A 12,341-nucleotide genomic window follows, 5' to 3' on the forward strand; every position below is an offset into this window, starting at 1 on the left:
ATCCTCCCCAGCGAACTCGACGCACACGCCAGCTGCAGCATACCCCCCTCGAGCTGAGCAGTATTTCATGTGTGCCACACTGCGTTGCCTGCCTGCCTGTCAGCGGTGCCTGGGTGGCTGCTGCGTGCAGTGTTGCAGTGAACACCGGCTTGTGCATCTACTTTTTCCAGATCGGTGTTTCTGCAGTTTGGGGGTCGATGCCAAGAAGCGGAACCACTAGGTCTTATGGGAACTCTTTTTTTTTTTTTTAAAAAAAAAAAAGACTTCCCCGTGCGGCTTTCCCTGGAGGCTGCCGTTCCTGCTCTCAGGACCGAGGGTCCTTTTCCCGCCCGCCCGTCTCTAGTCTTTGGTGCGCGAGGAGGCCTCAGCCTTCCGACTTGCGTTTCCCTGAGAAGCGACAGTGAGTGCCCACTGCCGGCTGGCACTCAGAACTGTCTTCCCCGGGGGGAGGATCATTTCATCTCTCTCCCCAGTTTTTGACGGGGTCGTTGTGTGTTTTGTGTCGCTTTGTTTCTTGTAAGGGAAGGTGGTTGTGGCGTTCTCTGAGTGATCTGTATGCATTCACCTGTCCGTGTCTGTCTGCGATTCCAGCCCGGCATCTCAAGTGTGACGTGCTGGTGTTTCCTCCTGTTTAGTTAGTGTCTTTTTTAGTTCAGCCTGACTATCTCGCCGTGCAGAGACTCCCTAGTTTCTTGTGGACTCGTTTATTTTTTGCTTGTGCTGTCTTTGCCGCTGGGGCCGGACCCTCGGAGGCACCTGCAGTCCGTGACCTGGAGAGTTTACCTGTTTTCCTCAGTTGTGTTTTATGGATTCTGGTCGAACTTCAAGGGCTTTAGTCCACTTTGATTGGATTTTTGTGATGATGATTTGCGAGAGGTTGTAGTTTGTTTCTTTCGATTTCTTGGGGTTTTTCTTTTTTTTTTTTTCCCTCTGTTTTTTGCTTGTGGCTGTCTTGTTTTCCCAGCACCATTCATTGAAGCTGCTTTCTTTGTGCCATTTCATGCGCCCAGCTCCCTTTTTCATAGGTTGCCTTCATAAATTTGAGGGCTTATCTCTCAACAGTCTTTTGTATGTTTTGTTTTTTTGGGTTACACCGTTGGTTCTTAGAGGTTACTCCTGATTCAGTGCTCAGAAATCACTCCTGGTGGGCCTGTGGGACCTTCTAGGGGGTAGGGGGTGGACCCAGGTCGACTCTGTGCCTTGTCCGCGAGACTGTCTCCAGCCTTGTGTCACTTTTAAGGGAATATACTTTTTTTGGGGGGGCGGTGAATCAAGGTAGGTTTTATTGAAACTTATTTAGAAAGATGTGAGGGGCGAGAGCAAACACAGGCATCTCTGGAGTGAAAGTAGGTCAGCAGAGAAACACTAGGAGACCAGCAGGCGAGATCCACGTTCAGGGAGAAAGGGCCCGTGCGGTAGACCCAGGGTGGACTTCTAAAGCAGGGTGGAGTCTATTGGCCACAGGATGTTCGAAGGAGCAAGCTTCATTTTTGAAGAAATAATGGGCTGGATCTGTAATTCGACTAATAAATGTTTATGTGTACTTTCTTTGTTTTTTGTGCCATACTTAGCAGTGCTCGGGCTGAGTCCACGAGGTGCCTGCGGATATTTCTCTCTGGCCCCGTGCGCACTTTCATAGGCATCACTGTTTATTTTTCTGATTAATTCCTAACCAAGAAAAAGAATCAATGATAGGGAAGGCGAATCATTTTTATGGCCGTTTGTCTGGAGTGTTGTATGAGTAGACATATGAATATTGGTTATATTATAAAACCTCGAGTAACTGGGAAGTTTTTGTGATGTTTTAAAAAATACGTTCGTTAGGGGCTGGAGCGATAGCACAGCGGGTAGGGCGTCTGCCTCGCATGCGGCCGACCCAGGTTCGATTCCTCCACCCCTCTCGGCGAGCTCGGCACGCTACCCGTGACGTATTCAATCTGCCAAAAACAGAAACAGCAAGTCTCACAATTTGTTGTGAGACGTTATTGGTGCTCATTTGAGCAAATCGATGAACACCTGGAAGACAGGGACAGTGACTTTTTTTGGGGGGGGGCACACCTGGCAGTGCCTGGGTGGTGGGTGTTGTTCTGGGTCTGTGCTTGGAGCTCAGGGAGCTCAGGGTGCTCAGTGTCCTCTGCCGGGGACTGAACCCCAGTCTCCGGCGTGCGTGCAGAGCTCGGGCTGTTGCGCTCTGTCCAGCCCTCTCTTGAGATGCTGTTCTTTTCCGCTCTGTCGACGGTAAACGTGATGCAGAGTACGGTGTTTATTGTTGTTGGTATTTTTTCCTCCCCCTTCGGTTTGGGGCCTTACCCAGTCGTGCTCCGAGGCTGTTCCTGGCTCTGTTTAGAGTGACTCCCTATCATTGCTCTGGGGATTGTGGTCGCCGGGGATTGAATTGGCTGCATGCACGGCCAGCGCCTTAACCTCCTGTCCTGTTCTCTCTGGCCCCTGGTTCTTGTCTTGAAGGTGTCTCAGCAAGCAGCGAAGTGTATTCCAGCAATGGTGTGTCCTGAGCTGACAGAGCAGATCCGGCGCGAGATCGCGGCTTCTCTGCATCAAAGAAAGGGGGACTTTGCTTGCTATTTCCTGACTGACCTTGTCACATTTACGTTGCCAGCAGGTAACTCCAAATTTTGAAGTGGAAAGAGTGCCATCCCTCTTTTTTTTTTTTTTTCCTAAATATCCTGAGTGAAAATACTTTTGCTAGAAAGCAGATACGTTGGCTACTGCGCGAGCCTCTGTCGATTCAGGCTGCTTCTCTTAGTCCAAGGGTCCCTCGGAAGCGAGTGCCCAAGTCGTCTGGAGGGAGGGAGCAACTGACACAGTAACTGGCTTCCAGTATGGAAGACGTTCCGCCCTGCCCCTTTTTTTCCCCTCTTTGGTTTCATTGTAAAATTTAGTGATATTTCCGCTCCCTCCACCCCATCAGACCCTGTTGTCTCACCTGACACTTCCTCGGGCAGTTCCCGGCCTTGCGAGAGCAGAGCCGGGTCCGTGCTCCGGGTGGGCAGAGTGGAGCTGTGACCTCCTCGGCCGAGTCGGTTCAGGGAACGCGGGACTCGCACCCGCAGCTGAGCACTCGCTGCCCAGCCCCTGCTGTCTCCCCGGGCCGGTCCACAGCCCTGCCAGCTGGGTTCACTCTTCTCCTTGACAGCTGCATGGAGTCACTGGGTTCAGGTGTCACTGTTCTTAGATCAACCGCTCTGGGGTGGTGAAGCGTGGAACTGAAATATTTTCACTTCTGCCGCGTACTCTGCATGCGCAGTTTTTCTCTAAAGCTACTTGATAAACTTCCGTGGGCGGATACTCTTTTAGGAGAGGTTGCTGTTGGATGTTGGTAGCAGATTTATTGAGTTATGAGGCAGAAGATCTTTTAAGTCATTTTTTTCCTTTGTAGATATTGAAGATTTACCTCCAACAGTCCAAGAAAAATTATTTGATGAGGTGCTTGACAGAGATGTGCAAAAAGGTAAGCCAGGGATTAATAATCGTACTTTCTCTTTCACTCATTTTTTTTATAAAGCTCGCGCTTTATTTCACAAGGTCTGGGGGGCAGCAGCTTTATTTAAACTTGGGTGGGGAGCGAGTGTGCCAGGACTGTTCACGCAGGGAGGTATGGGGGGGGTCTCTTGGGGGGGACCTGGGGGCCACCTTGAACCCAGGCCTCTAGCGGGAGAAACCCCACTCCAGCCCTTTGAGCTGTCAGAAGGTCAGAGCTTCATCGTGATGTGGAAATGCTCGCCCGGGGGCCAGCGACGGCTCAGCGGCAGAGTGCCCGCCCGTGCGCGTGTCCACCTCTGGCATGTCCACCCGGAGCCCAGGACTGCAGCTGCCCGTGTCCACACAGAGCCAAGGGCTGTAGCTGCCCGCGCGAGGCTGTGTCCACCCGGAGCCCCACAGTACTGTCACAGCAGAAGCGGCAGCAGAGGAAAGCGGGGAACAAGAAATCGTACCGGAAGGGATTCAGAGGCCGGGAGGGATTCCGAGGCAGACAGGCGGCTTTCTCTGGCTCTCAGCTGTGACACAGGGGACAGGGCCACGCTCACGGATGGTCCTCGGGGGGGCCTGCTTCGCTTCTGAAAGGAGAACATTTCTCCGTTGAATTTTGCTTATTCATTCTTTGGGTCACAGCCAGCAGTGCTCAGGACTTACTCCTGGCTCTGTGCTCAGGGATCGCTCCTGGCAGAATGTGGGGGCAACCATACGGGGTGCTGGTGATCAGGTCAACCGCGTGTCAGGCTAGCACCCTGCCTGTGGTGTTACTGCTCTGGCCCTGCATCCATCACTTTAGGAAAATAAATCGTAAAGAATTTTAAAGTTGAATAAATTCTATGGCCAATAAGGGTTTGTATTTCAGTCGATCAAATTTGTTCAGGCATTAAAAAGAAAAAATCATCCCTAAGCTTGCTAGCCCCTAGAGAATGGGTTTCTTCCTCCACTTCTCGTCCTGACTTTCCTGGGTGTGACAATAACCGTGTTCTCTCCGTTGGTCATGCAGAGTTAGAGGAAGAATCTCCCATCATAAACTGGTCCCTGGAGCTGGCCACCCGGCTGGACAGTCGTCTGTATGCACTTTGGAACCGCACTGCCGGGGACTGCTTACTTGACTCGGTCCTGCAGGCCACCTGGGGCATTTATGACAAGGACTCGGTGCTTCGCAAAGCCCTGCACGACAGCCTGCACGACTGTTCACACTGGTGAGCTGCCGCCTTCCTGGCCGGGCGCTTGCCCCGGGGGCCGCGTGTTTCCTGGGGCAGGGGGCTCGGATCCTGGACCCTGCCGTTCCGCTCTTGTCCCCGAGGGCCCCAGGACAGTGCCAGGGGCCTGGGGCGGGGGAGGGGGGCACTCCGGAGGTAGTTGGCCAGCTGGGCCAGAGGGCTTCAAGCATGCTGTGCCAAGGGCCGCCAGGGTGGCCCCCCGCGGGAGATGGAGCCAGAGTCTGTGCATGGCGTGTGCGTGCCCCTGACCTGGGGGCTGTTACGCTTGAAACGGAAGCCTTTGTGGTTCGTAGCAGCTGACAGGTGTGTGGCGATAGGTGTCTCTATGGCAAATGGACATATCAAATATGTTCTCCACATAGAAGACAAACGTGTAAAAGCACATGTTTGCGTGTAATTATTTTACATTGAGAGTTCCTGACACTGTATTTTCCCGAGGCAGGTAGTGTTAGGGTATTTTTATTTAAAGTGTATGTGTGTGCGCGCGCGCATCCAGTTCCTCTCATTTGACTGACTGCTCACCGTCTCTCCGTGTGTGTGTGTGTGTGTGTTCCACCTCCGTGAACACCCCCTTTGCCAGCGAGTGTCAGGCACCGTGTGCCGTACGCGTGCATTCCTGTGTGGATCCAGGAGATGGAGTTCTCCTGCCCCGCCCCATCCTGAGGGGTTCCGCTGAGAATCCCACTGGCACTCACCTCCGTCGGAGCCGCACTCACATTCGCAGCCGCCCCAGAAGGCTTCACACGTGCATCTCGCCAAGGTTAAAGGTGGCTGTGAACTTGAAACAATGGCTGGAGGCTTAGTACTTTGGCCACTTTGTTTTGGTTTTGGACCACACCTGGCAGTGCTCAGGGGTTACTCCTGGCTCTGGGCTCAGGAATCACTCCTGGCGGGCCTTGGGGGGACCATATGGGTGTCGGGGATCGAACCTGGGTCAGCTGTGTGCAGGACAAGAGCCCTGTATAGGGCTGGAGCGATAGCACAGCAGGTAGGGCGTTTGCCTTGTACGCGGCCAACCCAGGTTCGATTCCCAGCATCCCATAGGGTCCCCTGACCACCGCCAGGAGTAATTTCTGAGTGCAGAGCCAGAAGTGACCTCTGTACATCGATGGGTGTGACCCAAAAAGCAAAAAAAAAAAAAGAGCCCTGTATAAGTGAAGCCACTGTGCTATTGCTACGGCCTCTGATCTTTTGATTTTCTTGACTTGAGTATTTGCTTGTTTTTTGTGCTAACATGTCTTCTAATTTTCATATTTTAAATGAGAAATTTGAAGCCGAAAGAGGCTTTTAAATTGCCCGCTGTTAAAGTTAGTAGGTAAAAGAGAATTGAAATGTCAGATGTTCTATTCAGGATCAAATGTCAAATGTTCTATTCAGGATCAAAGGGTACTCTCAGCCCCCACCCCAAACACATATGCTACTTGAATGCTTTTGCAGTTACGATGACCCTACTCCAGATAAGTGTCTGATAGCTTCACAGGACTTGTGAACACATTCTGGTTGTGGATTTTGTTGTCGTGTTTGGGGGTCACATTCTAATATTACCTGTGAACTCCGGAGAACAGAGATGTTGCATTTCCTTGTGAAAGATACTCACGAGGATTTGAAAATGAGGGCACTCGGATTCCCTCGACGAAGCCTAAATTGTAGAATCAAGTATACTGAGAGAGTAAAAATGTATGTTCACTAGCATTGGTCTGTCTGAAGTTGCCTCCTGCCCCTGATGGCCGCGTCCGGTATCGGGAGTAGCTCAAGGATGAACGGCTCAGCCCCGCGGCCTTGTCTTGGTGAGGGGCTTTGTGGCAGCCTGGTGGTGGTCGCTTTGTCTTGTTGGCCGTGTGGGTGTCCAGGCGCCCTCCGGCTTGGCTTGTGCTCTGCGGCCGCCCTGCCCGCCTGGGTGTGACCCACAAGACGGAGACGGCCGCACAAGTGACCGCCTCTAGGGCTGGGCGAGTGGGTGGGACGGTCCCCGACCCCTGAGTGCAGCCACACAGAGCTGCTCCTGCACAGGGCCCGGGCGCCTTTCCCGCTGGTGCCCCCTGCAGGGGGCCGCTTCTTCCTCACCTGGCGGTGGGTGATGGGGGCGGAGGCCCTGGGCCCTGGTGGGGAGGCGGAGAGGGCCACCGCGCGGGATTTACGAGGACAGCTCAGGTCTGCGTGGACTGGGATTGCTGGGATTGTCACTCCAGGTGAGGGGAGCGGGTCCCGCCCGGGCCCTTTTGGCCAGCTCTGGGCATGGAATCGGAGCCCGCTGGCATGATGCTTGCTAACGTCCTGTAGAAACGTGTGCCTGACAACCAGACTCTGGGTCATTTCCTTTCACTGACCCCCTCCTGATGCCCAGCGCGGGCTGTTTTCGTTCGGTGGTGGCTGTGTCACTCCTTGGCATGCCGGTGCAAAGCGGCCGCGAGCCCCGGCAGTGCGAGTGGTTGTTGTGACGGACCTGTGGGTCAGCCTTTCCCGTGACGGCCAGCGGCGAGGAACTGTGCCCTGTGAGCTGGCTGTGCCGCGTCTCCTTAGACGTTTTTATTTTTTGGCTTGTGAGTGACACGGGCTGGAGCGATAGAACAGTGGTAGGGCGTTTGCCTTGCGCGAGGCTGGCCCGGCCAAGCCGGGTTCGATTCCTCCGCCCCTCTCGGAGAGCCCGGCAAGCTACCCAGAGCATCCCGCCCACACGGCAGAGCCTGGCAGGCTCCCCGTGACATACTCGATACGCCAAACGCAGTAACAACAAGTCTCATGATGGGAACGTTACTGGGCCCGCTTGAGCAAATGGATGAACAGCGGGAGGACCGTGACCGTGAGTGTCACCTGACCGTGTTCAGGGGTTCCTCGTGGCTCTGCAGTGAGGAGTCACTCCTGGTGGTGCCGGGGATTGAGTCGGGTTCACGTGCACAGTGAGTGCCTGGCTCGCTGTGCGCCCTCTCACCCTGGTGGTACTCGGGGTCTCTTCCTGACCATTTAGGAGAGCGGCCTCTGGCGGTGCTTAGGGGACCCCAGGTGGTGCTGGGGGTTCGAACAGACCGCTCCACGCAGGGCCTTACCTCGTGGACTCTTAATTCTGGTCCAGATGCCGTTAAAAAAACAAGAAGCAAAATAAAAGTGGCATTTTTAATTTAGAAGAAACTCTGAAGAAACGGTTTGCCCTGTCTGTGCCCTCTGACCAGCCCCCAGCCCCCAGCCCCCAGCCCCCGTGTGATTCCCCCATAGGAACATCCAGGATCAGAGCGCGCGTTCGTTTCATTTGGCGGTCTGCATAGGCGCGCCGCCCAGACTCTGTACTCCGTTGCAGTGATGCGGGGGCTCTGCGTGGCTGACCCTCGGGTGTCCCGGGCTGGCCTCTCACCTGTTGCTTACTCTTGGCTGTCGTTGGACGGCGGTACCTACAGGAATGGTGGCGGTGGCCAACATTTCATGCTCCAGTTTGGGTGCTGTTGGACCAAGTGGAGCCACAGATGGTGAGACCCGTGAATGACAGCGTGTGAAGCTCCTTCCAGGGGCTTTCAGTGGCTGTGGACAATGGCGCCATGTGACTGTCCTTTGCTCCGCCACTTGGTCTTTTCCTCCCTTTTCTCTCCCTCTCTGGGGGGAGAGAGGCAGGAGTGGAGGGAGGGGGAGAGGAAGGGGGCCAGGGGGCCAGGTGCCAGGTGCCAGGTGCCAGGTGCCAGGGCCTCAACTCGTGCAACCCAAGGGCTCTGCCACCGAGACCCACCGTTGTCGTTTTAGTCCGTAAATAGTTTTGCTTTGAACTGCTTGTCGTACGGTTGGGGTCAGTGTACCCCGTCTCGACTTCAGATCGGCCTCTTCCACCTGTTAACTGCTTCTCAGCTTCCTCCCCGTTTCCCTCGTGACCTTATCAGTCATTTCCTTTTGAGAATATTTCATTGGATGAACCAGCCGATTTATCCGTTCGTTTCTCTCGAAGGGCATCTTGGTTCTTGCAGCTTTTGACAGCCATGAATAAAGCAGCTATAAAATCTATTCGGGTTTTGATAACGTGCATTTCTAGCTCACGGGGGTCAATTTTCGGGTGCACGATTGCAGGATCACACGTCTCACGAAACCGACAAGTTCTTCTCGAAGTGGCTGTGCTCTGCACCTGCTGGATACTGTCGGGACGGGGTGAGCGTTGGTAGCCGGAGCGAGACCCACCAGGTGTGGGGTTGGGGGGCTCCTGCCTTCCCTGCGGCTCTCTGGAGCCGGCCCCCAAGCGCCACATGCCGTCCGTCCCCAGAGCATCTCCGGGTGCCCCGACACCCAGCACCCCAGGCTGTTGTTGGTGCCTGTTTCCTGCCTGTTTTTGTCTTCACTCTGCCGTTCGTGTTTCTGATCCAGCCTGTTTCGCATCGGTGATCCTTGGTCAGTTTTCATAGGTTGGTTGCACTAGGGCTTGCGGTATGTCTCCGCATTCAGCGATCCAGGCTTCCTTCCTAACTTGTCGTGAGTTTCGCCGTTGCCTTGTGGTAACAAAGCGGCCCGAGCCAAGGGGCAGCGCGGCGGGTTTGTGTGCAGGGCGGCCCAGGGCCTGGACTCCCGTGCCCAGCTCAGGCCTGGAGTGACCACTGGTCGCAGCGTGTGGCTGAAGGCACCCCCAGAGCAGGCCCGGGTCCTCTGCAGGGTCTTGCAGCCGTCTTGGCCGGCACCCGTTTTGGTTCCACGGAGCACTGGGTGTAGCTGTGTCTGGGAGCGCGTGTGTCTAGATGCCGCAGACAGGGAACACGATCACATGTGCTGTTGTTGCTCTTCGAGTAAACTGTGTTAGATCAAGAAAGAGTTAGAAAAATGGTTATTTGTAGTTTGCCTTTATTTCCCTTCGATGTTCCTAGATTCCCAATTTCTGGCCTGTAGTAAATTCTTCCCCCGCTCAAATAAACTTTTAACGTTTCTGAATGGGTAACAGATTTCATCAATTTTTGTTTATTTGAATAGTCTGTTCCGCCCCTCTCGGAGAGCCCGGCAAGCTACCGAGAGTATCCCGCCCGCACGGCAGAGCCTGGCAAGCTCCCCGTGGCATATTTGATATGTCAAACACAGTAACTACAGGTCTCGCAATGGAGACGTTACTGGTGCCCACTGGAGCAAATCAGTGAGCAACGGGAGGACAGTGCTACAGTGCAGAGTAGTCTATATGAAGAGTAACTTCTGAGGGCAAAGAACTCTAGGTTGGTAGAGTTTTCTCTCAGCGGTTCTCTCGACATTTCACTTGTCTTCTCTGGATGGTTGGAGAGGCCGTCACTCAGATGGAATTCTTTTTATCTCTGTAGTTTTACTTTGACTCATTTCAGATTTTTTTTTCTTATCTGTACTTTTCTGTGATTTGAAAATCAGGTCTTCATTCTTCTTTTTCTGGTGATTTTTCTCTTTTTGATTTTTTTTTCTTCCTGTTTTGGGTCACACCCGGCGATGCTCAGAGGTTACTTCTGGGTCCCTGGCTCTGTACTCAGGAGTTACTCCTGGCAGTGCTTGGGGGACTGTATGGGGCGCTGGGAATCGAACCCAGGTCGGCCGCGTGCAAGGCAAACGCCCTGCCCGCTGTGTTGTCACTCCAGCCTCTGGTGTGTTTTTCTTCTTGGTGCTCTTCGAGCTCCCCAAAACTGCTGTAGTGTCCGATGTTTTGTGAAGTTCTGGGTCACTGTTGTTTCAAATTTATTCTTTTTTTCCCCAAATTATTTAGTTCCTTTTTTTGTGACTTCCATTATTATTTTATTTATTTATTTATTTTTGCTCTTAGGGTCACACCTGGCGATGCTCAGAGGTTCCTCCTGGCTCATGCACTCAGGAATTGCTCCTGGCGGTGCTCGGGGGACCATGTGGGATGCTGGGAATCGAACCTGTGTCGGCCATGTTGGCTGCGTGCAAGGCAGACGCCCTCCCCGCTGTGCTATCGCTCCAGCCCCAGCCCATTATTATTTTAAAAGTTATTTGTAGTTGTCTCTTAGTTATTGGACTTTGTTTTCTGTTTTTTTTCCCCCCATCTCTGTTCCCTTTTTTTTTTTTAATTTGGAAGTTCCTGTTACTGTTCCTTCGTGCCTCGGGTTTTACCCTAGGCCGTGTCCAGCCCAGTAACTTGCCAGGGGCCTTCTTTGCACTCTGACCTGTGCGTTTCATCGTGGTGCTTAGGGCGTCCTGCCTCAACTTGCATTCCCATCTGCTCTTGCTTGCCGGCTCCTTCATTTCCGTCTTTTGCTACTTAACATTTGCCCGTTTTGAAGTTTTACTTCATATTTTCCTTTGGAATTTTTTAGCTTTCAAGTTCACATTTCAGGTAGTCGGACTCATTTTAAACTAAGTTTTATTTAGCTGTGGGATAAAGATCTAAAATCACGGTCCGGAGAGCGTCCAGGGCTTTTAAGGTACCTGCATGCCAGGGGCTGGCCCTGGTTTCTCCCAGTCACTGCATACCGTCTCCGGAGCACAGAGCAAGGCGTGAGCCCTGAGCACAGAACTTGGAGTCGTTCCTAAGCACCTCCAGGTTGGTCTTAAAAATGAAACAAGTGGCCCGGAGCAATGGTGCGGAGCAGGGAGGGCGTTTGCCTTACAACGGCTGAGCCGGGTTTGATCACGGCCTCCCACCCGGTCCTCGTACCACCAGGCGTGATTCCTGAGTCCAGAGCCAGGAGTGAGCCCTGAGCATTAACTGGGCGTGGTCCCAGAGGCCATGGCAAAAACAACAAACAGACATATTCTGCATGTCGGCATGTGATTGAGTCGTCCACATGCCGTGTGTTGAAAAGACTTGTTTCCATTGTGTTGGGACGTGCAGAAATTCTTGGACAGCAAAAGTCCTGTTTTGTTTTTCTCCAGGTTGCCGTTTCCCCTTGACTGTCTTGAGTGTCTCTTACAGTGTCAGGCTTTGAAATCAGGAGTGTGTGTCTCCTTGCATGGTGTTTATGTTTTCTAGATGATTCCTCCCCACCCCCCGCCCGCTCTCGGGCTGTGCTCCGTGATCACTCCGTATCTGACACCGGGGTTGGAACTTAGGTTGGCCGTGTGGAAGGCAAACACTGTCCGAACTCTACTGTATCTCCACTCCCTGCACCGTACTTACTCGTCAAGCTAAAAACACCCAGTCTCTGTTCCTGAACTTACTTATCCCCAAGGAGTTCTCAGTGCATTCACCGTTTCATTTTTGACAGACTCGTTCATTTCAGGCACCAAGAAGTTTTAAATTGAGGCTGGAGTGATGGTACAGGGGGTGGGGCGTTTGCCTTGCAGGTGACCAACCCCGGTTTGGTCATTGGGACCCCGTATGTCCCCTGGGCACCATGAGGAGGGATTCCTGAGTGCAGAGCCAGGAGGAACCCCTGAGCACCGCTGGGCAAGGCTCCTAATTAACGTTTTCTGTTTATCAGCTTCTCCCTCCCCCCAACACCCACACCCATACCCCCCCCACACACACATACCACCCCCAACTCAGAGACACACACACACACACATCACATCCTTCCTTGGGAGTGCAGAGGACCTGGGACTATTCCCAGTCTGCTTGGGGGTTGCCTGGAAACTGGGGGTGAGGACTCTGCCATGTGTGAGACCCCTAGAAGTGTTGCATATTAAGAATGGTTTTTGTTGCAGTGATGCTTTATATTTGATGATCAGATAATGTATATAATGAAAGTAACC

At 53.2% G+C, this 12,341-nt stretch overlaps 1 protein-coding gene across 1 annotated transcript in view; it reads left to right on the forward strand.

The window, feature by feature from the left end:
• The window catches only part of ZRANB1 (zinc finger RANBP2-type containing 1), a 39,870-nt gene that overhangs the window by 23,138 nt on the left and 4,391 nt on the right, over positions 1-12,341 (forward strand). The window contains exons 4-6 of the mRNA XM_056106662.1: positions 2,467-2,620; positions 3,398-3,469; positions 4,499-4,697. Of these exons, the coding sequence (XP_055962637.1) occupies positions 2,467-2,620; positions 3,398-3,469; positions 4,499-4,697 (425 nt within the window). The remainder of the gene's footprint in view (positions 1-2,466; positions 2,621-3,397; positions 3,470-4,498; positions 4,698-12,341) is intronic.

This window comes from Sorex fumeus, unplaced genomic scaffold, assembly GCF_029834395.1.
Source record: "Sorex fumeus unplaced genomic scaffold, SorFum_2.1 ptg000142l, whole genome shotgun sequence".
Classification (NCBI taxonomy): Eukaryota; Metazoa; Chordata; class Mammalia; order Eulipotyphla; family Soricidae; genus Sorex; species Sorex fumeus.